The sequence below is a fragment of the Pezoporus occidentalis genome, unplaced genomic scaffold (genome assembly GCF_034315485.1).
Source record: "Pezoporus occidentalis ecotype Australia unplaced genomic scaffold, CSIRO_AGI_Poc_V1 ctg1, whole genome shotgun sequence".
NCBI classification, from domain to species: domain Eukaryota; kingdom Metazoa; phylum Chordata; class Aves; order Psittaciformes; family Psittacidae; genus Pezoporus; species Pezoporus occidentalis.
This window is the reverse complement of record NW_026912778.1, coordinates 16,093,346-16,118,673: the sequence shown is the minus strand read 5'-3', so window position 1 is coordinate 16,118,673 and position 25,328 is coordinate 16,093,346. Positions and strand designations below refer to the sequence as shown.

The window sequence follows — 25,328 nt, the reverse complement described above, 5'->3', positions numbered from 1 at the left end:
CTTGCCCCGGGGAGAGAGAGCATCAGGCTCACAGACACCCAAAGCATTGCTTTGTACTGGGGCATTTAGACACCTGGATGAGCCCAGGCCATTTCTGTGCAGCTATTTTCCTTCCCGTCTCTCAGCGCGCTTTCCTGCCCGCAGGCAACTCCGAACGGAGGGAAGGACGCGCGCCTGGAATCGCCCGGGAAAGCGGCACGGCCGCTATGCCCGGGCCCCCCTGGCGCCGAGAGCCAGCGAAGGGGGTAGAAGCCACCGCGGTGATACCACCTCAGCGGCCCCAGGCCCACAGGGGCCGTGACGGGCCGGGGTCCTCGGGCGGGCCGGAGGGCGGGGCGTCCGTCAGCGGCTGCCGCAGCCAATCGGCGCGCAGGGTCCCGCCCCTCCGCGCGGGCCGTTGCAGGAAGCGGCTGGGGGACGGTTGCGGTGCCGCGCGGTCGGGACGTTGCGGGCCGGGTGATGACGCGGCGCCTTTAAAGGGGCCTCGTGCGGTGCGCGTGCCCCCTCGACCCCCCGCACCGCCGCGCTCGGCCGCCATGGCCGCGCCGCCGACCCCGCTCCCACGGGCCGCCGCGCTGCTGTTGGCGGCCGCTCTGCTGCTCCTGGCCCCGGCGGGGCTGCGCGCCGCTCCGGAGGAAGAGCCCGGCAGGAAGAAGGAGCCGCCGCCACCGCCCGCGGCGCAGGGAGCCGAGCCGCGAGCTGAGGTGAGGCGGAGACGGGCCGGGCCGGGCCGGCCGCCTGAGGGACACCCCCGCCTTCAGCCGGGCCCCGGGCCGTCAGGTCAGCCCCCGCGGCAGCGCAGCAGGCGGGGCGGGCCCGGCCTGCAGGGCGCTTCCCCTGTGGAAAGCCGTGGGACTCCTGCTTTCCCGCCCTTTAACACAAAAATAGGGAATTTAGGTCCGACACGAAAAATGGGCTAGTGTTGTTTTCACCAGATAAGTATTTTGTGCCCTCCTTGCTTGCATGCTGGGGAGGAGGAGGAGGGGAACCGACCTTTACCGGTTTTCCTCACAGAAGCAGGTGAAAGCAAGCTTTGATGTGACTCAGAGCCTGCCAGGTTTTCCTGAATATTTAAGGTTAATTTCTTGACGTTAGAACTTTTTGAATGGTGTTTTTGGTTAGGACATTCTGGTGGCAGGTGAGCACGCAGGGTGTGGAAAAATCACTAATATATGGCTTGATGTGGCATGTAGAGAATGTCAGGTTTTAAATATCAAACCCCCAAATTTACATCACTCCTAAAGGTGAAGGAACTCTGGGAAGCTGCTGTGTATTACATAGAGCATGGAAATTTAAATACCCAACCCAAAAACTTGCAGCACTCCTAAGACGCGGAACGCTGCGAAGTCACCATGTTAAAACACGTTGTAATCTGTCTCTGCTGGTAGACGTGCTGAACGAAGCTGGTTTAGCCATCTCTGGTCAAGCATGGGAACACCAGCTTCCTTGTTCTGGGTCTTGCTTTTGATGGTAGATATCTTAGCCTCTGTAAAAGTAAACACTTTGGTAAGTGACATGGGGAGTGTGCCAGTCCGGTTTGACCACTGAAAGCCTTAAAGCTAGTTTTCTATGAACGTAGTGCGTGTAAAAAAAAAAACAAAACAAACAAAACCACTAATGAAAACCTGCACAAAATTTTAACGTGGCTGAGATGCAAGATTGTGTGAGGGAAGAAAATGATTCTAACAGGTTTTGAGAGTACTTTGTATTTCTCTTAAGTTAACCATTGTCACCCAGTTGTAGGTTGAAGAGTTTAATTCTCAGTACTTATACCTGAAAACTGCTTGTTTGGTTAAGGTGATAAAGTAAACAGCCAGGCCTTCTGAAGACAGCAATATTAGAACTGAGCTAAAGCAGCTTTCCCCGTGTTTTGTTGTAATAGTGGTTCTCCTGGTAATAGTGTGCATGGTGAAGTACTGTTTTAATCAGCAGTGCGTGACCTGCTCTGCTTGCAAAGTGCCTAAATAGCAATTTGAGGTAGGTTGCAGCCAGTAACTAGTTAATGATGGTTAGTTCTGCATGAGAGGTGTGTACTTAAAATGTCACACTACCCAGTGTGGTATGACAGGAGAGATATGAGGCTCTGAACTTTGCAGACTATTGCAGCCTGTTAATTAACTCGTGGGTTTTTTGTTGTTTCCCCCTCCCCTACAGAAGGGGTCCTCGCTGGTTGCTCCAGTTCACATTGTCAATGAAGAGTCACCTGACAAGACTAATTTGGGCTTTATTCATGCATTTGTGGCTGCTATATCGGTCATCATCGTGTCAGAACTGGGGGATAAGACCTTCTTCATTGCAGCCATCATGGCAATGCGGTACAACCGTTTGACTGTACTGGCTGGTGCTATGCTTGCCTTGGGACTGATGACATGTTTATCAGGTTAGCACTCTTTTTGTTTCGTCTCTCAAACTGTGTTGGGTACATGTTTATCAGTAAATCTTAATTGAAGTTAAAGTGAAGGTAGTAGGTATATGCACTTTTCTGGTTTTAGGAGAGTGTAAAGCTTTTCCTGGAGACCATGGCTCAGATTGAATATTTAGGCTGTTGTGTCTAATGAGGTGTTTGTGCTCCCTAGACATCAGTATGAGAGTAAGAAAGAGGAATAGGAGTGGGAGCTTAAGCACTTCCTTGATTCTGGGGCCACTGGTTTCTGTTAATTTTTAGCTCCTGCTAAATTGGTGTGCCTAAAGGAAATGTAGGAGTGACTTCTGGTTTTCCCCCTCAGGCAAAAGATTCTTAATATGATGACAAATTTCCCTTGTCTGATTTATATCCCTGTATGTGTAGTTGCTTGGATTTGTGCTGGGAGCTGCTTAGGTGGAAGATTCTGCCACAATCCTTTGGGATGGGTGGTACTGACAGATCCAAGAACTGGGGGGGAAGTGAGGTGTCAGGTGGCACTTGAGGAACCTGTAGCTCCGGGTACTTACCTAGCTGTGATCATAAAATAGAGTAGCCTTCAGGTACATCAGATGCGGCATAAATTTTATTGTGTATGTGCTGATGTCTGAATAATTAAAATAGTGTTTGTGGAGATGGCCAGTTAACTGGCTTCCGACTTCTTGGCAAGTGCTTCTGTGAATGTGTTTGGGTGTGTAGCTATCGTTATGTATACTGCTGCAATTATTATTGCAGTCTTGGAGCAGCTTCATGTGCACTGTGTGTAATGATAGCATTGTATGAGTTTCTTCTGTTACTCACTTAGTATAAGTCTTTGAATCTTCATCTACTTCTGCACTGCTTGCTTCATTTAAAGTTATTTAGTACCGCAGGCAACGTGCTAGTCCGTAAATCGTGTGATCTCTTTTCCTCCTGCCCATTATGGCTCTCCCTTCTTCAAATCTTTCTTGATGCTTTTTCATAAAAGCTTTGTTTTCTGCTTTTTCCTCTGGTTTATAGGTACCCAACTATTTCTTCCTTCTCAGAAAGGAGCCTTTCCCCCCTTCCCCTCCCGACTGCTTGTTTTATACAAGCTGTGTCTGGAAATTCCTGGGGAGTTTGCCCACTTCGATTTCATGAAAATATGCTCACTTAAACTCACTCCAAGTAGTCACTACTTGGGGTGGTTTTTTTTCAAGCTGTGCTTGTCAAAATAAGCTGCCTTGCTGTTCTGCTTATTTCATTGTGTCTGTGCTTATATATGCAAGTAATGCTAAAAAAATCTTTTTGTATAGTTTCTTGCATTGCTTTACTTTAGTGTTTTCAGTCTTCAAAAAGAAGTTTAGTTTAACTCCTTCTGGTTTATTTAGCTGTGCAACTAATACTGTTATTCATATATGTATGTGTTGTGTTTGCTAATAGCATAACTTGATCAATTTTGATCTCATAGTCTTACTTTTGGTAGTGGCTGTGTGAATTAATGTCCAGATTATGTAGTAACTTAAGCGCATTTTCTAACTGTGTACGCAAGAAATCACACATGGTAATATAGAATCATAGAATAGTTAGGGTTATAAAGGACCTTAAGATCATATGCTTCATTTTAGCTAATTGCATGTGGAATAAAACAGAGACAGTTGTGAGTGCATGGTCCAAGCAGCCTCAAAGGTTAGGTGTGGAGTTTTAATTTCTTCTTGCTTATGCAGGCCGTTTTTGCCAGAAAAATGGTAACTAGTCTTACTTTGTGAAGAAGTAAGTACTTTGTTTTGTTCCTGTTTGAGAACTAGTTTTGGCTTAGTTTGATTGCCTTCAATACCCATAACAGTAGGTGAACCATGGAGATAGCTTTTTGGTCTTTGAGTGGGATCAGTGCTTTTAACTTAAAAGAAGATCAAAGTTGGTCACGTTGTGTGCTTGTGGGGAGTATGGGAGAGATGGGAATAGTAACATGCAGGTATTTCCACTTGGCAAAAGAAGACAGACAGAGATTCATGCAGCTGGATGATTTGTGAATATGACTAGTAGACTTAACTTGTAGAAAACCTTATCCTAATTTTATCAGGTAAATAAGAAGATTGGGAAGAGATGCTGTCTAACATGTAGCCATATAAAGAAAATGGTATACTGGTATACACTGCTATACGCCATGACTAATTTAATATGTTTACAGATGATAGTTTCATGGCACACTTGGAAGAAGGCGGGACTTACGTAGTCCTTGATGGGAATGATAATGTTGCTGGGACTGACTCTTTGGAATAGCAGCACATCAACTTTGCCTGGTGTGCCTTTTTTCATGTTGATGGTCTTCAGTCTCTGGCATGACCAGTAATGGTTGGGGTTTCTAAAGTGTTGTAGTCTTAGAGCAGGGGAAGAAACTTATATAAACCCAACAAAAGATGCAGTATTTATTTATCAGTGGATATCTGAATTACAAACTTTGCTAGCAAGCATTTTTTAGATGTGGGAAAAACAATTATGATCCTTATGCTTATTTTTTTAAATGACACGTTTGTTTTCTTTTCAGTTTTGTTTGGCTATGCTACCACGGTTATTCCTCGTGTGTATACGTACTATGTTTCAACGGCACTGTTTGCAATTTTTGGCATTCGGATGCTTCGGGAGGGCTTGAAAATGAGTCCAGATGAGGGTCAGGAAGAGCTGGAGGAAGTTCAAGCAGAAATTAAAAAGAAAGATGAGGAAGTAAGTCATAAGCTTTCTGTGAATTCTGGCTGATGAAACAGTTATAGCCATTAAGCTACAGAATGGCACTGTCATGTTTAGGGTGTTCAGCTGTGTCTGCAGTTGATAATTTGACACAGAAAATGGGTAGTAAATGGGACAGAAGTGGGCCCTGGAGGCTGTTTCAGCAGGTGATTCCAGTTCCATGGCAAGCCTGGCTTTTCAGGAGAAAAGAGACTTTTTGTATAGGGTGGGGTGGGTATTTTTATTTATTCCTTGATGCGTTAGCAGAGAGGACGTGAACAGTTTACTCTTACCTCTGCTTTTCATTTCTTTTTATGGGCAGGCAGATGAATGCTGAGATTTGTAGTGTTGCAGCAAATTCTCTGTTACAGTAACTTTCTAAATACACTGGCCCACTTCTAAGCAGTAGTGTGGAGTATTATTAATCTTATTTCTTTTGAGTTTTGGGGCTTTTGTTTTCACTAATTTTACCAAATCCTAATGTGAGAGCCACTGCTTGGGAAGAGGGGGATCCCAACAGGGGGAAATCTGTGGTTATAAACCATGTGTTGTTCCTACTGAAACTGCTGTGTAAGTGCAAGCAGCACAAGATGGATAATAACTGGAGGTTAGAGGTGATAACAAGTATATATATGTGCACACGTGTGTGTGCATACGTGTAGCTAGTTTTTTTAATAGTGTCTAATATTGATAATGCAGCAGTCAGTGGCTAGTAACATTACAGATACTAAATGGGCAGCTTTACTGTTTAAGTATTTCATTTGTGGTGTTCAGATGGTATTTCTAATCTTATGATTGATTGATTGGCTTTTTTTTCCCTTGTCTTCCACAGCTTCAGAGAACTAAACTGTTAAATGGGCCAGGAGATGTGGAATCAGGGCCAGGCACCACTATACCTCAGAAGAAGTGGCTCCATTTTATTTCTCCAATCTTTGTCCAAGCTTTTACTTTAACATTTTTAGCAGAATGGGGTGATCGTTCCCAATTAACAACCATAGTATTGGCTGCCAGAGAGGTGAGTGTTGTGGAATGCTGCTCTTCTTTTTGCTCTCTTTGGGTTGCCCTCAGAGAAGTGGGAGAGACAAAATCCTCTTGTGGTAGCAGGTATCAGATTTTCACACTTACTTTCTTGCCGTACCTTACTTAATGTTACAGCTGTGCCAGGACCTGAAAATAAATGCACTGAAGCTCTGTATAGTATTAAAACTGTTGTTATGTGACTGGGACTGCACAAGCATTTCTGGAAATAGTTGGTTTTCTATCAGGCAGCTGAACACAATTTTTTGTTAGTGTTGAGAGGTGTTACAGAACAGATGTTTCTTTGGTCTGTGTGGTTGTACAGTTTTAACACAGTAGCTTTAAAAAGAAACCTTTATCCCACCAAACTTAAAGCTCATCAAAAAATACCTCATCTTAAAAATCTAAGTGAATATGGTACATTTTATAGAACTAAAGCCTTAAACTGCTGTGCAGTAGATAATACTGTGAATGAAATTGTATTCAGCATGATGATTGGAATGTATATTTAAAGGAAAATTAAGGTGTATAGGCAGCCTTTTAATAAACATAATTAGCTTACCTGTGCTCTTTCATGCAGTGAGATAATTTGCATGTCTGCCCTAGGATTCATACTTCTTTCAGTGTACTTCCAGATCTTCCCTGGGGATAAATCAGGACTGTGTAATGAAGGAGGCTGTAATCTGAAGGAACCTCTTGCCTCTATTGCAGTGTAGGGAAGATGTTCAGTGCTAGCAAGGCAGGGAACAGCAGGATAAGAGGGTGATCTCATTATTCAGTCAGTTACGTGCCATCTTGGAAAATGAGGAATTGTTATTGCCTCTGGCCAGATTTTATATACTGCTTAAGCCCATCTTTCCACAGGTGGTGCTTAACTTCTGGTTTGCATTTTTTGGGTGTTCCATTATGGAGCATCCATCAGACTCTCTGGTCTCCTTTGTGAAGTGTCAAACATTGCAACTAAAATTGCAAGGGATGTTGTGCCTTTAGCATGTGAAGTGTTTGTGTAAGTGCTATAAAAACAAATACTACAAAAAATGGCTTGAAGATCTATCTTGATCTTGGCTTTCAAAATCAGTGAATGGTTATAGTCCAGATATTTTTCCATTTTATCTGTGGGACTGTTTTATATTCCCTTGTTTCATAATATATTCAGCTAAATCCTTATATGAGTACTTCACAGACACATAGCAGGAGCATTACAGAAATGCTTATGAGGAAAGAAATTATATTTGAGCAGTGTGGTAAGTCAGCTGTGACCATATATTCCTCAGAGAAAAGAAAAAACCCCAAACCTCTGTGACTGCTCATGGAGTAGTGTCTCTGTCCTATCACAACAAACAAAATGTAGCTCCTTTTGAGAAAAAAAGGGTGATAATTCGGTTGTTTCAGTACATATACCAGGGGAATGAGTTAAGTCTGTCTTCATAAATCAAGTCCTGACAGCAGTCCTGAAGAACTTGATTTTATACCTTACTAGTTTACTGTGTATAAGACTTGTTCTTTTGTTTAAGGAAGTAGAAAAGGAAACTCAGTAGTGTCCTACTAGACTGGCTTTGCTTCAGCTGCTGGATCTGATCACACTTCTGGAGATTATGCCAAGGGAAACCATCATAGCTTGCTACCTGTCAGGGCATATGGGATATGGGGTGAGATCCACCCTCAGCTGAAGGGGCTGTACAGTTAGCTGAAAAGGAAGGGGGGGTGGGGGTGGGGGGGTGTGTGTTAGGAAATGGGGATTTCCAGAAATTTTGGGCCCTAATCCTAGAGGCAAGTGTGTTGTGCTGGCACACCCCTGCTTCCAACCTGTCTGTTAGAGATTTCATGCATTCCTCATGTGATGGCAGCAGCTCTTTTTTTTCCTTTTGGAGCTAAAGGTCTCACTAATAAATGTACAGGGGACCCAACGGTACTTTCTTTCATTCATCTTTGTATAGCAGAAAGTCATGCTTCTATCTTGCTTTTGCTGTCAGTTATTAAAAGACTCTTCTCTGTGTCTAAGGCTGAGGTCCTCTCCTTTATGAGGCGTTCAATATGTATGTGTAATTTGTAAGTGGATCTGAGAAAACTCTACACATAGTAGAGTTCTTCGTGTAGCTGCTTGCTGTGCAGTGATATGAAAGCTGTTGTTGACAGTAAATTTGAAAACAGTTTATTACCCTCTGTACTTACATTCTTTCCTGCTTCCCTCTCTGGATGAGTGGGACAGGGGGCCAGAGAATAGAACACAAGCTTCTGAAGCTGGACATGGGACTTGGAATGTTTTAGCTGCTGAAAGCTTGAAAGCTTTCATTTACAGCTTATGGATTTATTTTCCTTTATAGTGAAGTTGGTGTTCTTCCAGCTGATGCATGTTGTGTTTCTGAACAGCTGCCACCTTCCCTCCAGAGGTTGCGTAATTGTTTCAGTACAGCAGAGTGATTTATGGATCTGTATTTAACAACTTGAAGATGCTTTTTGGTTGAAACATGCCATATGCTCCTGTACTAGTCAGGTTTAGGTTTAAGTCTGTCTCACTAGCAGGTGTACACTGTTACTGGCCTTTGAGGCAGCAATGGATAGCAGAGCAAACACCAGGGAGTCAGTCCTACATACTTGACATTGTGCAACCAGGGAACCCAGATGTTGCTCCTTCATGGCAGGAGGTTGTCATAGGACTAGAGGGTTTTCAGTTATGCTAATGTTGCCCTCCTGTGTTTTTCCTCAGGACCCCTATGGCGTGGCGGTGGGAGGCACAGTGGGGCATTGCCTATGCACTGGTTTAGCAGTTATCGGAGGGAGAATGATAGCACAAAAAATATCGGTTAGGACTGGTAAGTGAAAGCTCACTCCTGTCAGAACAGTGCATTAATGTTGGTTATGTCTGTGGTGTGAATGACTGTAAGTGCTTGGGAGCAGTGTTTCTCAAACCTTTTGGAAAACCCCAAAACTTTATTTTTTTTGGAGCCTGTGTATTCCATCCTGCCTCCCTGTGCCCTGCCCTGTAGTGAGCTCTCCTTGCTGGGCGTGCCCAGCACAGTCCCCAAGGCTCCTATCCCTCCTGCCAGCTAGCGGCTGAGCCTGCACAGGGTGGGTGCATCTAAGGGGTCCAGCATTAATTGAGCATAACAGTTCACTGACTCTGATTTAGGTATTGTAGCTCCAGGTTTAAAGATGGGTGCCAGTGAAGCACGTTTTGCTTCACTATTACCTGGCTTGCAGGAGACCAGAGGAAGGAAATACAGTATTTTGGATGGTTGGTATTTATTGTTCAACAGTGAAATTGTTACAATTGAGTGCAGACCTTCAGGTGAGCAAGACAACTGCATAGTCACAAGTTATGCCAGCTATATAAAAAGCTTTAAAATCTACTCTGTGTGGCACAAATATTTGTTGGGTTTTTTTTATCATACCTGCTGTCTGTAACAGGAATGACCAGTAAGGTTATATTGGGTTGTTTTCCCTTAGATTAAGTCGCAGTTTGCTTCAGCTGTCCATCCTGTCATGTGCTCCCAGGAAGGATTCTATGAAGCTGCTGCTTCCTACAAAGGCTCATTCTGAATATTTGTTCTGCAGTTGCAGAGGTTGTTAAAAGCCAACTTCACCGCAAAAAGTGAAACATGCATCCTGTGGTGTCTGTTTGCCAAGGGTATCCAGTATCTGAAGGGGGCCTATAGGGATGCTGGAGAGGGACTCTTCATTAGAGACTGTAGTGACAGGACAAGGGGTAACGCATTAAAACTTAAATAGGGGAAGTTCAGGTTGGATATAAGAAGGAAATTCTTTCCTGTTAGGGTGGTGAGTCACTGGAATGGGTTGCCCAGGGAGGTTGTGAATGCTCCATCCCTGGCAGTGTTCAAGACCAGGTTGGACGAGGCCTTGGGTGATATGGTTTAGTGTAAGGTGTCCCTGCCCACGGCAGGGGGGTTGGAACTAGATGATCTTAAGGTCCTTTCCAACCCTTACGATTCTATGATTCTATATTGGTGACAAAATGCAAATCTCACAATGATCTAATATGCTCCTAATAAGCTCAGTGTGGATCTTTGGCCACAGGACTAGCCTTGTTAGGTTAGACAAAGTTGCTGTCTAGCCTGTGTTTAGAGAAGAGTAGGAGAACATACACAGTGGGGCTTTTCTGGAATACTGTCCTACCCTCTCTCTCATTGTGGCCATTGCAAACAGTATCTTTTATACTGTCTCTTTCAATATAGTTACCTGAACTGTACAAACCACCCTCATTAGTATGTTACCCTTACCTGCTGGCTTCCTTCAGCATGAGAATATTGTATCTTATTTCCCCCCCATACAGCCAAATATTCAGCAGGACGTGTCAACCTCAATTTTATACTAGCTAAAGTAATAAGAATAAACCAAAGTCTCCTTCCAAAGACCAGAATATATTCTTGTAGATGCAGTTAGACAGTGGGGTGGCATGTGGGCATCCTGACACCAAGCTATAAAGCAATGCCCATGATTTACAGCATGAATTTTAAACTAAGGTTATTTGGGAATCTGGCATTCAAAATAAATCTGTAATGTGTCATGGAAGATATTTAACTCTCAGTTTCTAATCTCTTTTTGGTTTGCGTTTCTTTTCAGTGACAATCATAGGAGGCATTGTCTTCTTAGCATTTGCATTTTCTGCACTATTTATAAGTCCAGACTCTGGTTTTTAAACTTTTTCATCACTGCAGAGGAACGAGGATTGGAAGCACCAAGCAGCGATCCTTGTGCATTTTTGTATATAATGTACAGAATTGTAGCTGAGCAAGCACTGAAGGTGAGACACTGAACTTTTTATAGCGAATGATTCATGGGACTGACTCGTTCATGGACAGCTTCTGCAGAGGAGATCTGATTGTTGTCTGGTTCATTTATTCTGTGGTGCCTGCTCCCCCGGTGGGATGTGTGTGGTTTTCTTGCTTGCTGGGCCTGGCTCAGCTGAGATCTGAGGATCTACTCTGTGTTGAGGTTTCCTCTGTTGCACCCAGCCACCTTCCCTGTTTCTTCAAGAACTGATTCTTAGGCTTCCCAAAGCAGGCTGTGGCTTGTTCCATGTTGCTTAACAGAAGGCGTTAAGGAGCAAACTGCTGCTGGCTCCCACCTCCAAGGACTCTGTTTCCTGGGTGCACCAAGGCTGGATCATCTAAGCCAGAAGAAACCTGGGAGCAGTTCCAATACCATTGAGTGGCTGAGCCACCAACAGAGCATTTTATAAACCTACTTTAGAGGGAAAACTTCTTAATCAGGGATTTTTATCAGGAAATAGAAGTGTGGTAATTAACAACCTACCATGGTCAATATGCAATCTGTCTGGCGTTAGTATTATTTGACTTTTGTATTTTATTTTGAAATATTAAAGTATATGAAAAGTAATAAAATGGTCCAGCTTAACAATGTTCCATTCCCAGGACTGAACAATAATGGAATTCTTAGGTTTAGATGTGTTCCTGGTTTTCTTTTTAGGAATAGAAATGTAATCTGGAAGAGTATTAATAAAATAGAGTGTCTCTCTTTGAGCTATTTTCAGTATTGTTTTTGATGGTTCCTGTAATTCCTGCCACAAAGGTTTACCTTCAGGTGAGGAAAGTGCTGTATTTATTTTGGATACCAATAAATGCCACTGTTATAAAGATTTTGAGAATGTTAAGCACTGAAGATGTGTGGGTTGCAGAAACACAGACTGTGAGGGAGCTGAGCTTGTTCAACCTGGAGAAGAGAAGGCTCCAGGGAAACCTTAGAGCCGCTCCCTGTGCCTGAAGGGGGCCTACAGGAAACCTGGAGGGGAGGACAAGGGCATGAAGTGACAGGACAAGGGGGAATGGCTTTAAACTGACAGAGGGGAGATTTAGATTAGATATTGGGAAGAAGTTCTTTACTGTGAGGGTGGTGAGGCACTGGCACAGGTTGCCCAGAGAAACTGTGGCTGCTGTATCCTTGGCAGCTTTCAAGGCCGGGTTGGATGGGGCTTTGAGCAATCTGGTCTAGTGTGAGGTGTCCCTGCCCATGGTGAGGGTTGGAACTGGGTGAGCTTTAAGGTCCCTTCCAGCCCAAACCCCCTCTGTGATTCTATGCTTCCATGCTTTTCTCTGCTTTTCAGTGATGTGGATTCTGAGCTAATGGCCTAAATAACTCCCCAAGGTTCACTCAGCAGCACTCTTGTAAAATAGAAGATATGGTTTCTAACACTATGAATCTGCCTTTCATTGAAGCTGAAGTAATATGGAGCATTACAGATGTGACCTTTGCAGCTCACAAACTGAGCAGTCCCTAATCTGCCAGAAGAACCCCTTAATGCCTCATTTCTCGCGCTCTGAAGACTGCAGCAGCGCAACGCCTGTCATGCACACTGGTACACAAACAGGCTGCAATTTCAGGCTTCAGGTCTGGATGTTCACGTCTTGGCCTGAAGGCAGGGTGCTGCTGTCAGGGGCCATGCTCATTACTGGGTGAGGCACTGCGCTGCTTTGGTGCTGTGGGTTGTGGGGTTGGGTTTTGGGTTTGTGCTTTTTATTGGTGGTTGGATTTCTTTTTCTTTTCTTTCTTCTTTTGAGCCAAGCGTTGTAGCCAGAAACTGTAGCCTCGTCTTTCCCACAGCCTGGAAACATACTGGGCATCTGGTATATGTGCTGCTTACAGCTGCCTTGGTAGGAGAACAATCAGGATCAACAGCAAAATGAAGCTATTTGATGTGGTGGCCATAGAGGTGAGTGTGAAGTTGCAGAGCAAATCTCTGTGGCTTCGAAGTTTATATTTTAGTTACATGTGAAGTGCTGCTTTTTACCAGTCATAGGAGTGTATTTGACTGCTCTAGTGCTAGCTGGGCTGGAAGCGCTTAGTCTGAACAGTGGTCTCTTGTGCTTTTTAAAAGCACAAACATCAGCTTATCCTTGGAAATGCATTATAAAACTAGATGGCTCATGAAATCTTACTGAAAGCTTTGAAAGGTGCTGTAGCAGTTGCTGCTAGTTACAGTGATTTAGTGTTGGCAAGTAGCTGCTGGAATGTTTCACGATGCAGGGAACCTCATTGGGCTGTCACTGGAGCTCGCTGAATGTGACCAAGGACTCCACTGGTATAACTTTAGCAGCCCTGTGTCTGCTGCACTGTCTCCAGCCCAATGGGGTCATTCCACACTATGTCAAGGCACTTGCACCCTTGTGTCTGGTTCAGGGGTCTGGATTTGAGCAGCTTTCATCATACATTATTCTTGTACTTTCTGTGCCTGGCATCAGGGAGGTGTGTGGCTCTGTTCTGTCTCAGAGTAGCTGGGTACTCCAGATACAGGTAATATCTTCAGGAGTGCCTGTGTACACATACATACGTGTGTGTGTGTGTGTGTATATATATATATATATATATATATATATATAAAACTCTTACCCTTAAGGCTGAGTTTGCATCAAAATCTTCCAGATTTTGTTAAAGCCTTTCCTCTGTCCATAGTTTTCTTGAGGTAGCAGGTCTCAGTTGGAGCAGTAGGTTACATGTGCTGCTGGTGAGGTGATATAAGCCTACTTAATAGAGCTGGAAGTCTGGAACACTGTGAGCTGCGTCACTGGTCCCTGGGCTGAGGTGTCCTGCACAGAATATGAGCAGTTCTGGCTAACGCTGCAGTGACCTGTGAGGGCTGGCAGCTTGTGTGCTGGCACTTCAGATGCTGATACATGTGAGCAGTAATCTGCTCTCTGCCCTTCCTTTCCCCAAGCTGTGCCCAAAGTGGAAGATGCCAATCTATTAGTAAGAGAAACTGGCTCTCTACTTCTTATATCCAGATGTAAAGTGGGAACCGTGGGGCATGTCTGAGGTAAGCAGTTCAGTGGGCTTGTGTGCTTGCACCTTTATGTCACTTCTTCCTTCAAGATCTCAGTAAGCTGAAATGTGCCTTAACAGCGGAGCTGGGCATATGGGAATGGGTTATTTTGTCTTTCCAGCAGCAGCTGGCTGTAGCACTGACTTCCTCTTTTCCAGGATGCTGTCATTTGCTAACTTGCAGAAGCATTAAGCCAGTGTATTAAAGCACCCAGGCTGAGCGGAACCTGTGTGTGGTCAGACCAGAGGAGGTGGGGTGTGCATAGAGATGTTCCAGGCATGAAGTGTCACCTGGGGGAAGCATTCAGTGCTTCTGGCTGCCTCAGCTTGCTCATGTGGGTGAAACACAGCTGTACCTGTAGCTCAATCTGTGGCAGCAGCATCTGTGTGGCTCTTGAGGGGGCTGGAGGAGCAATGTGCAGGGCTGGGAATTGCCAGGTCTCAAGGTTCCAGCCCACAGAGCAGGCTTGATGCTGTGCTGATGGGGCTTTATAACTCTTTCTGTCACAAGGCACTGCACACAGCCCCTTCCTAGATAGTGGTACCCCTGGGAAAGGCTGAGGCCTGGCTTTTCAGGAAGAAACAATATAAATAAGAGTGCTCTTTCCCTTCTAAACAGAGGCTGTTTTGGGGGTTGCCTTGCATTTTAGAGTATGAAACAAACAAGGTAACCAGATGAAGTTTTAATTGCACAGCCCTGTGCCATTTCTTGTTCCTTTGTAGCTGGAGAATGTGAGATACAGCAAGCCAGTGGTCGGGTGCGGAGGGGAAGGCTCTGCAAACCTTTGCATCTGCAGCATGGGAATCGGGCAGCTGCCCCACCCCTTCCCCAGCTTCCTGTCCATCCGGCTGCTCTCCCTGTGGGAGATTGCAGCTGTGGCCACAGGAGCCTCAAAAGCAGCGTCTAAAGCAGGAATGTGCAGCTCTGACGGCAGCTGCATGCAGCAAGGGCTGAACAGTGCTGCTGCCTGCAACTACTCATTTCCAGGCAACAGAAACAAGATGGAGATGAGTCAGTTCTACTGGGGTGAAAAAACCTCACATCAACCAAGATGTTTAAAATGAGAGAAGCTCGTGCTTTACTTTGGAAGGTGCTTCTATCCAATCCTTAGGTGAAGACTGTCTCGTTGTACTGCATGTGTGCAGGAAGTGAAGACTGAGGCAAACTGCTCATCTCTTGTGCTGCCAGGACAGCTTTTCAGGGGACATGTTAGTGAATGCAAGCACAGGTCCTGCTCTCCCCGGGACAATGAAACCAGGAATGTGTGCGGGATGGTGCTTGGCCTTGCTCTTTTGAGACATGCTCCTCAGGTACCAAGCCTGGAAACATGGAGGTTCTCTAGGGGCTGTATTCGGCCTGTGCTGTGAGAGGTCCCAGCGCACCACGGCTTGTCCATGTGAGTGGTTTTACAACACCCACTTAGAAAGGGGTTGGTGGCTTAGCAGATGCATCTCTGATTTTGAATGAGGCTCAGGCAATTTCGGCCTCATAACCCAAGTCATCCTTAATGTCCAGAGCCACGGAAAGGGTGATGTAACGGCACCTGCGAACTGACGTGGCATTTTTCCATAGATGACCTGTGAGACCCTGCAGTCAGCACCCTCAGCAAGGTACAGCTACGGGCTTTCACTAAGGTAGGTACAGGTTACATTTAAGCTGTAATGTTTTCCACCTCTGTGTGGCTTATACTGTAACTGTGCATTTCTTCTGGATTACTTAATGTACCCCCCCCAAGTGAAAATGCTGTCGCCAGAGTGTCTGACAGTGATGGAGACCATGCTACAAGGAGTGCTAGAACAGTGTGGAAATCTTTGCTGTTACAGGTTACCTTTGAACAGCTGAAATCTTCTGGAATTTATATCACTAATGGCCAACACTCAGAAGTACAGCTCACTTTTGGATTGCTAATCTTTACAAGTACTTAATCCTTGCACTTTCATATAAGCATGGGTTTTGTTTCGAAGTTTGCATGACAGCAAAATGCCATTGAACAGCATTGGTCCAGGTGTGGCAGCAGTTCCAATTACAGCTCTTCTTGATAACTTTATGGAAAGCTGTAGTGGTGTTTCCAAAGTTCAGTTTCAAGAAAGCTGATAATCTTGCTGGCCACACAGTATCAGCCTTATCGCTGATGGGTGTTGACAGGCTTTAACTACAGCACTGCTGTAGCTCATTGTTTTTTGACTCCAGGGACCCAGGTGGCTTGTACATGTACATTCCTAAAGGCAAAAGATCAGTATCTTCACACAGGCACCCTGTGTGATACCACAGAAAGAACTGCAGACCTTAAAAATGGGTGTTTTTATCATCTCCTCAAGGCATTCAGCTTCAGGTACAGGATTTCCCTCCCATCTTTCCTTGAACATTTAATTAATGTCACATAATTAATGTGTACGCTTGTATCAGTGCAAAAGGACTGTGGAGACAGGGTTAGCCCACACAGAGAGGTTATACTTTATCAGCCAGCTCTTTCAAGGGAGAACTGATGCTCTGAAATTGTGTTCCCAGCTAAATGTCTCTGCTTCAAGTGGCACAGCTGGTGTTTCAGATCATAGCTACACCTTTAAATTAACTGTTCTTTGATAATTCCCCAATAGAAGAAATGCCCAGGGAGGAAAGCTGAAAGAACAAAAGGAGGATGTTGTGCCCATGCCAGGCAGTGAGGGAAGGGCCATGCTGGATAAAACCCTCATGCACATGCCAAGGCCCTGCAGCGCTCTCCCTCCTTTGGCAAGAATAGGGACCCTACACGTTAAGATACAAAAGCAGTTTGAAGCTGTGCATGTTCACACAAGTGCTGTGTGAGTAAGTTCCAAGGCAGAAATGTAAATACACAAGTCAAAGGTCTCTGGTGTTTTGAGTGGGGCATCAGTTTATGAAGAGATAGAGAGAAGAGAGCTAAAAAGAAATACAGTGGGTGTTTTACTGACATCTCACAAGTAGTTGGCCTGGGTAGGGAAGAGATGGTAAAACCCACATCAAGCACCTTCTCACAAGCTGGTTCTGTGGGTGGGGGGAAGAGTGCCTTTGTTACAGTGGAGGAATGTGGATAAAACTGACACGGAAACACCACTTCTGGAACGTCAGAAGGTACAAAAAGCAAGATTTTAAATGAGTTACATTTATTCAGTTAAAAAATTGACAGTTAGTAATGGTCACATGAATACCAGGGAACTGTATCTACATTTCCTGACATCAACTGGGGTGTTTCTGTTTGTTTTCTTTCACGTATACAAATCTAATGCCAGTTAAAAACATACAGAACTGAAACCCAAGCCACTGTGAACTCAACACTGTTCAAAACTCAAAATTCAACCGGATGTACCTGAAAGTAATTTTTACCTTGCTTGCTAAGAAACAACTGACCAACTGCTTTCAAAGCAGTAACAGCTTTAAGACCATTCCCAGAAGTGTTTCATAAATAATCACCCCTTGATTGTCTGTTAATGCAGCATCTCTCAGTCTTAGCTGGGGTCTCTATTTAGGCCATACAGTATTTTGTTCAGACACAGTGTTTTGTGTTCCCCCACCCCCCTGGTTTAATTAGGTACAATTCCTTTGAGTTATAGCATATCATGCTGGCAAAACTCATGCAGATGACATAGCATGAAGCAGAGCAGAGCTTAAAATCACCTGTTTAAAAAAAAACAAAAAAAAACAAAACAAGGAATGTAGTGTTAAAAAATCATGATAATGAAAAAGCCACTGTCCAGTCTCATGGACGACCAAGACAATTCCAAGTGTTCTCTCACAGTTGTCTCATCTACTATGATTTGTTTAAATCTTTCCTTCATCCATATTCATTTCATTCTCTTCAACTGTTTCCACCAGGGATAAGTAAAAAAATAAAAGGTTAATTATTAAAACTAGTCTCTTTTCCCTTTTAATGAAAATAACCATTTTCCAGCTCCCTGACTGTGCATCTACTTTTAATCATTATTTCAAATAGAGAATCTGACACATTTGACATCTCCCGATGCCATGACATTAAAACCTCGTGACAACACCTGGGTTAAATCTCTGAAAACAGAAATGGTTCTTGAATCGACTTCAACATCTTAAAAAGGCCACATCTTTAATCCTTCAGACCATTTCCACACAAATTAGAATCCTAAGGGACACTTACAACTACTGAGCAGGCAAATGAGCCTCCAGATGATTCTCTATCATAGGCAACTGTGCAATTTACAAACCCTCCTCCCAGGGAAGCTGTCACCAGCTATCCCTTCCCCTGGCTGCTGTGTAAAACACAAAGGCAACCGGTTTTAGAAGCCTTTTTAACCTTGCACTTTGAGCCTCAAAGGATCACCGTGTTAAAGAAACATTTTCCAGAAATGCCTCTTTTGACAGTTCTATGCAGGTTATTCTTGGATACCACCCCCCCACCCCCCCATTTAAACAGTTTCACTGACTAAATAAACTGCTTTCCGATAATCTCTTCAGTAAAGTGCTTGTTATTACTCACAAAAAAAAAAAAATCAAAAACAAAGTGCTATTTGAGTCTTAAGATAATTTCTTTTTCTGTGAAAAACTGCCTGATACAGCTTTCTTTTATTCATTTTTACATAAAGCTGAAATGAAACCTATCTATCTCTTGTAAGGATACTGGGTTACTCATTTTGGTGTTTGGCAGTAGGCGAGATGCCCACAGAAGGTGGTGGTGACACACTGGAACTGTAGTGCAGAAGGTAAACAACCTTCTAGATGAAATGGAAGGCATATGGAGAGCTCCTACTAGAATCCTTTCATATTTATATACAAATATAATATATATTAAATATAATATAAAAATAGCTATATTCTTTTTCTCTGAAGTTATCATAGAAGCTTTTCTTCAAATCCTCACCCATTGCAGGCAAACAATGTGTCTCCTAAACTCCATGCAACTATGCTGCCTTTTCACTCCATTACGTTATCACCAGCTCATTTCTTCAGAAATCCAGTCCTCTCCTTAACAGACTCCTTCCCTTCTGTCAGAGTCAACCCCTAAAGGTTATGCTCCAGAACCTGCAGCATCACAGCATCCGTTATCATGCTATTTATTAGGATGTTGCAAATAAGTCTATGACAGTGGTAAATGAGTCGGGCAGAAGCAAAAGGCTGATTAAGAAAGAGGTGACAGCCTGGTCCTCTTCCCATTAAAAATCAAGGACAGTTCAGCAATTGATTCAGCAACAGGAGAAGCTGCAGAGCCTTTAGATACACACTTTGTAGTCACTACCTGTGAAACAAAGCATCTGCATACTTGCACAGAATCAGGACCAAGTCCTACATACTCGCTTTTATCAGAAGTTTGCCTGATTTGTGGCATGAACTTTCCAAACATGTGCTATATTTTTCCAGTTTCTATGAATTTCCCCATCTTCTAAGCCTTTCTGTAGTAGCTGGTACTTCTGTAACTGAATGACCTCTCTCTGAGGTTACAAAAAGCTTCTTCATCAAAGCGTACATTTCTATAGTTCTCTTTCAGCAGCCATGCTGTCGTCATCATCTAATTCCTCCCTCACCTAGTTTAGCCTTTTTACCAACAGACCTATAGCAGCACACTAGAGTATTTGGGAAGGGGAAAATGGGAAAGAGAAATTTAAATGAAGCTTTATATAAAAAGCTGCACCATTACCCACCTGGCTGGGATTTTCTATTTTCTGTAATTCGCAGTATGAATAGTTTAATAAACCCACTTTACCCCTATTCAATAGTTTAACAGCACTATTAAAGCTCTTCCAGTTTTTTTTTAGTGCTATAATTGGTTATGTTTTTATCTAACCTATTTTTCACTAAGCTAAAGTACTGATAGCACAGACCTCTGTAGTCAAACGCAGCTTCATTCAGAAACAGGTGGAATGGCACAGTAGGAATACAAGAGCCAGGCAGGATTTCTGCACATAGAACTCTACACAAATAGGTTTCTGACAAGTATTCCAACCCAGAGAATGCTAGAAATCCCTTTACAGAAGGGGAGTATTCCTTGCTATGTTTGGTATTGGCATCTGTTCCTTGCTCCAGGTTGCAAGAGGTTTCTTGAAGCAGAAAGCAATCTGATTCTCTTTGGTACCGTTTCTCTCTCCTTCCTTATTCACTTCCGTGCTTTTTGGTGCCAAATGCTTTATAACTGGGGAATAACAAAGATCTAATGATAGGACACATGCAGGGGCAAAGGCTAGCGTCAAAACGCAACCAACATGCTTGGCTAAACTGGTAACACCTTCCTGTGGGTTTGGTTCATCCAGCAATACAATCAAACTGTTTCATAGTACAAACCAGTCCATCATCATTTGGTTACATTCATTCAACTCCTCCTCAGTATTCAAGCTTAATCCAGCTTTCCCTCTCTAGTACTAACTTCAACTGCTTTTACTGTTTTTAATTATCAGAATCTATCAGCATTTATTCATTTTCCTCTGAAGTTCTGATTTCCACAAACTAGTGCCATAAAAACCTACTGAACATTTACTTAAAATAGCACATCATATCTGTTGGAACTTTTTATTTTCTTTATCAAGTGAAGTTGCCTTCTGAAGTCTTAGTTCAATGATATCTCTTAAATCAATAGTCTGGTAGTGCTGAATGCAATTACGATCTCCCCTAAAACACTTTAAATGCTATGAAGATGAATAAAAATAGAACACCCCAAAACAACAACAACAACAACAAAATCAGCTTAATATTCCTCCTCCTGCAAAAGGAGTTCTGTACTTTTAGGTCTTTTAATCTTCTAAAGAGTATTACCTTCCAAGTCTGAGATTTGAGAGACTCCTCTGTTCCTGGCTAGTGTTTGAGGGGGAGTACCAGTCCAAAATGATCATGGTCTTAACTCAGACCACTATAAAATCAACACAATTACAGAAATATCTATGAAGTAGATAGACAAGTCTGGCTGACAATGTACTAAGACTTCAAAATTGAAAATGGTTACAGATTCAAGACATTGTAATTCAAGATGTTAAACATTATCACCTGAATTAAAATCAAGGCACTATGGGTTTTGTTGTTGTTGTTAAAATGACCCTGAATCAGTTCTAATTTTTGAAGGAGAATAAAAAGATTCCAACATATTTTAACAAGTTACAATTCTCACCACAGAGAAAGTGGTTAAAAAGTGCCCAAAAGGTTATTAAATGTAAATATATTTTTGTGCAAATTACTCCTATAACTGAAACATTCTTGAAAATTACTGTCATATTTTTTTTTTAAACCTTTTACATAAATATTTCCAACTATGAACTATATCAAAAGATAGCTTTGGGGAATAAAATTCCAAACCACCCACAAGAAAGCAGTGCAAATTCCTATTTGTTTTTCAAATAAAGCGATGAATCAATTATGAAATGATGGATGATATTCATGAATCTGAATGTCCTGAACCCCGATGAATGATCACCAGTTCAAACAGCTTCATCAATAATTTAACCTCGAGAACGACAAACCAACACACTAAACCTCACCGAACAAACCCTGACATCACAGACAAAGCACAAACAAGAGACTTGTGCCCACATTAAGGGTGAAAAATAATGATGCATCATGTTGTAAACAAAAGGGTAGAACAGAGGAAAACATTAGTCTGAGTATGGTGTGAGAATTTAGGGAAACATATTCAAACCTACAAATAACAGATTACATTTTCATGCATCATATAAAATATTTTGCTCTTTCTCCTTTTATGCAGACATATACACAATATTTTACAGCATCTGTACAACAGAGAACTGGATTTCACACAACATTTTCAAAATATTTACTGTCCTATAATCATCTGAAAAAAAATTAGATGGTTTTTGGACTATATTCCTGGCATTTGTTTTTTTTTTTTTTTTCTTCTGCTAATTCAAACAATTGCTCCAAGTCCATTTTAATACTTAAAAAATGTACAGGATTGATAAAAAACCCAATATTTTCAGCATACCTCACATTTCAGTCACATTTTGAGATTTCACCTGGACAAATCAACACATGGCAGCAAATCCTTTAGAACAAGAAACTGGGGCAACTATCAAAGTTGGCCATGTCCCCCGTCATCATCTTGTGGCTTTTCTTAGCAGATTCCAGAAGTTAGAAGCTGATCCCAACACTGTGGTGTTAGAAAGCCTTTGTACTGCTACCTCTGTAGCCTCAGTGCCACTGCTGGCGGAGCAGCCCCCTCGTGGTAGTTCACTTCGAGAAGTGGCAGAGCCCCGCGCTATTGTGGCTGCACTTTGGAAGGATCAGTCATCTTGTCAGTTCTATGTCGAGAAAGTGGCTGCTGCTGCTGCTGCTGAGACTGATGCTGCTGGTGGTGGGACTGAGTAAAAGTGCTTTGTTGTAGTGGGAAAGCAGCAGAAAGGATAAGCTGAGCTGACTGATTTCCATGAAGTAACCTGGATGTCTAGAACATGGAAATAGAAGACAATTATTTTTCCTGCTGCACTGAGAAACTGCAGGCCTGGCTGCTTTCTAACTTTTCATAAGGGCTCAATCAAACTAAACTTCTGGGTTGTCTTTTATGCTGAGCAAACAATGCAAAGGTTAGTTCATACTAATAAAGTTAACTAGAGCATCTGACCAATTATCAAAGCACTTGTAACTGGTCTTCGTAATTTCCCATGACAATGGGTAGGAACACATGGCAATTTGTCTCCATTTCAAACCACAAGAGCATAACAGGGCTTAAGGGATTCATTTGAACAAATGCAGGTGGCTGACATTGCAATCACATGAAAAAACAGTGCCTGACTTGGCACAGATCACATTCATTCCCCTGCAGCCAAAATGAACATTCTAAGAATCTGCAACTTTGGAGGAGATTTATTATTACTGGAAATACTACTTAGTTTTAATATTAACCTTCTTAGAACCAACAAAGAAAAGCAACTAAGGACAGGTAAAAATGTACTTAGATATCTCAATCCTGAAACATGTTCTGCAACAGAAATTAAACTACATTAACTGGTGCATCTACACAATCAGACTGTAAGAAGGCCCAGTGAGCAGAGGCAGGAAAAGCACTTTTCTCCCTTCTTAAAGAGCATTTGCTTCACTTCAAATTCTAGCACTTCAGTATTTTGAATACAAACTAGTAATTTTTGCTTAGAAAGAAATTCTAGAACAGGAACAAACTTTTGGAGATCTTCATCTTCCACAAATCTTCTGTTTCAACAGAATTAGGTCAAAATTGTTCAAAGTTTTAAATTTAGAAACAGAGATACAGACACTACTAACCTGCTAAACAGCACTGGTGTTACAGTATTTATCTGACTTGTCAGAGAACACATTCAAATCTGCACTCTGGTTGGATTCAATTCAAGAATCTCCCACTATGTAAATGACAGCTGAAATTCAAATCAGTAGGTATCCTTCATCTATCCTTTTGAGAGTCAACTTGCAGCTGAAAAGCCTTTGCCTGATGCATGACTGGAACTGGTACATTCCCATGAAAGACTTTTATAACAAGTCAGTGTTTTCTGTCAGTGATACAGTGAAAGAAAATTTTACTCAGCTCTAAACTGAACTGTAAACATTCCTTGTGCATAGAAATGTAGATTAAACCTCCAATTACTTACTGTGTTTGCATATATCTTGCCTATGCACACAATCCCAAATTTAGTGCAAATGGGAGAGCACAGATATTAAGAAGTACTTGCAAAATCAGGATTTTTAATTATGTATGCTCTCAAAAGAACAACAACAACAACAAATTAAATTGACATTCCCAGAGTAGTTTAAGAGTGCTAAGAACGTGTGCAAAGTACATTGTGATAGTTAATATGGATTTCATCTTTGGAGAAGGCAACATCAGAGGCCAAATTAAGATCCTTTAACCTACGTCCTCTTGGAGACACTTCCTCTCTGGTTTTCTAGCTACCACTACATCTCCCTCACTAACATCACCTGCTGGGAGATCTGTGTGCCAGCAATTAACTGGAATCAACAAATGGCAATAGATTTCCCATCAATTCTTTCTGCCTTCTGGTTCTTTTCAAGATTTCCTACCTCTAAACTCCTTGGGTTTTGCCTTCCTTCTCTTTTGATCCAATCTCTCTTCTTTCTCCACTAAACCAAGGTTCTTCTCCACTCTTTGCTTACTTGCTGCTCAGCCTCCCCTGTTCATGTCTCACAACAGATGTTCATGCCTCATGTTATGGGACATGTCTTGCTTTAGGTTGCATGCTGCTTTCCAGATCAACCAATTCTGAGATCATCTCTCATACCTTCTTGCATTAATATGTGAATGCAAAGAACACGCAAGCAGTTTTAAAGGGAAACATCTGTTTCTTCATCCCATGCTCAAGCAAGAACAGCAATTCAAAGATATAAGGCAAATAAGTACAACTGCAGGGAAGACTACCTTTCCTGTAAGTAGTAAGATTCTAGAGAACGGCTACCGAGTAAACTTACCTCATGCATCACGCTTGTTCATAGATACTGTTTTAAGCGCTCTGCTTTCAGATAAAGCACCCCCAGGATAAACTGGCAATAGTGGAAATGTCAGCACTTGGAAAACTTTATGGAGACTGCTGCATTACCTGTAGGAACTGCTGGGTGTGCTGGGTCAGCTGCGGCTGAGCTGGTTGCTGAACTGTGGTGACCTGCTGCTGATGGTCTTGCTGACTTTGCTGCTGCTGTTGTTGTTGCGTTATTGACAAAGTCTGTGGCTGCTGCTGCTGGGCAGCAAAAGTGGGATAAGCTGTCACCACCTGTCCCATAAACATAGTACTTGGTACCATTACTGCTCCACATGCTACTGGCGCTGTGACAAGTTTTGTTACAAGTTGCTGACCTTGAGAAAATCTGTTAAAAGGAAAAAGGGAGTCCCTTAAGGAAAAAAATCCATATCAAGCATCACATGCCCTTAAGAAATGCAGTTTTGTCAGGTTCATTCTCTGCTCTAACACCATGGGCTTTGGTAAGCCTGCAAACATGCTGTTTTTGGAAAAGCTTAGTTTAACAGTTGTATCCATATACAGGTAATAAGTCACATGATTTTTTTAATGCTTCATTATAGCAAGTCATCTGACTATTGCTCTTGAAGATTTACCTGATTTGTCTATCCTGTGTAAAAGTGGTTACTGCAGCAGCATTCTGGTTGTTGTTCTGTGGTAAGCTAGAAGGAACCTGGACCACATTTCCTGTTGTTGGCTGAGAAATCACCATAGTGTTATACAAAGGTGCCGAGACTGTGTTCTGTGACTGGCTGGCAAGAGAAGACTGCTGATTGTGTCCACTAAGTACATTTTGTTGATTATGCTGAAAAGAAAACATATGACATTGTAATTTGAAAATACCCAGGTATTACAGCTGTCTTCCTCATTGTCATTGCCCATACTTCACAACTGGCCCCCAGACCTCTGAAAATCTCCTAAATTAACTTCGCCGTCTGTTCAGGATTTGATATTTTTTCAGCTACTTGCATATTGTTTGTTCAAGATCCTATTTTCCACTCCTTTAGCATCT

The 25,328-nt window shown here is 42.7% G+C and overlaps 2 protein-coding genes across 5 annotated transcripts in view; one reads left to right on the top strand and one right to left on the bottom strand.

Moving 5' to 3' along the window:
* The first annotated feature begins 385 nt into the window (after window positions 1-385).
* TMEM165 (transmembrane protein 165) lies at window positions 386-11,604 on the top strand. Its single transcript, XM_062603785.1, has 6 exons — window positions 386-704; window positions 2,155-2,380; window positions 4,908-5,083; window positions 5,919-6,101; window positions 8,811-8,916; window positions 10,685-11,604. The coding sequence occupies exons 1-6, from the start codon at window positions 537-539 to the stop codon at window positions 10,759-10,761; spliced, it is 936 nt and encodes a 311-aa protein (XP_062459769.1). The 5' UTR covers window positions 386-536; the 3' UTR covers window positions 10,762-11,604.
* A 5,395-nt stretch (window positions 11,605-16,999) lies between these two features.
* The window catches only part of CLOCK (clock circadian regulator), a 41,702-nt gene continuing 33,373 nt past the window's right edge, over window positions 17,000-25,328 (bottom strand). For all 4 annotated transcript variants that reach the window (XM_062603446.1, XM_062603515.1, XM_062603593.1 and 1 more), the window contains 3 exons: window positions 24,913-25,121; window positions 24,401-24,665; window positions 17,000-22,263 (listed from right to left, as the gene is read on the bottom strand). In XM_062603446.1, the coding sequence (XP_062459430.1) occupies window positions 22,078-22,263; window positions 24,401-24,665; window positions 24,913-25,121 (660 nt within the window). In that variant the 3' untranslated portion in view covers window positions 17,000-22,077. The remainder of the gene's footprint in view (window positions 22,264-24,400; window positions 24,666-24,912; window positions 25,122-25,328) is intronic.

Excerpts from the sequence above, each read along its gene's own strand:
- TMEM165 (XM_062603785.1), top strand. The coding sequence starts at position 537 with ATGGCCGCGCCGCCGACCCCGCTCCCACGGGCCGCCGCGCTGCTGTTG. Across the intron at positions 705-2,154 it reads GAGCCGAGCCGCGAGCTGAG|AAGGGGTCCTCGCTGGTTGC; the intron begins GTGAGGCGGAGA and ends CCTCCCCTACAG. Across the intron at positions 6,102-8,810 it reads TAGTATTGGCTGCCAGAGAG|GACCCCTATGGCGTGGCGGT; the intron begins GTGAGTGTTGTG and ends GTTTTTCCTCAG.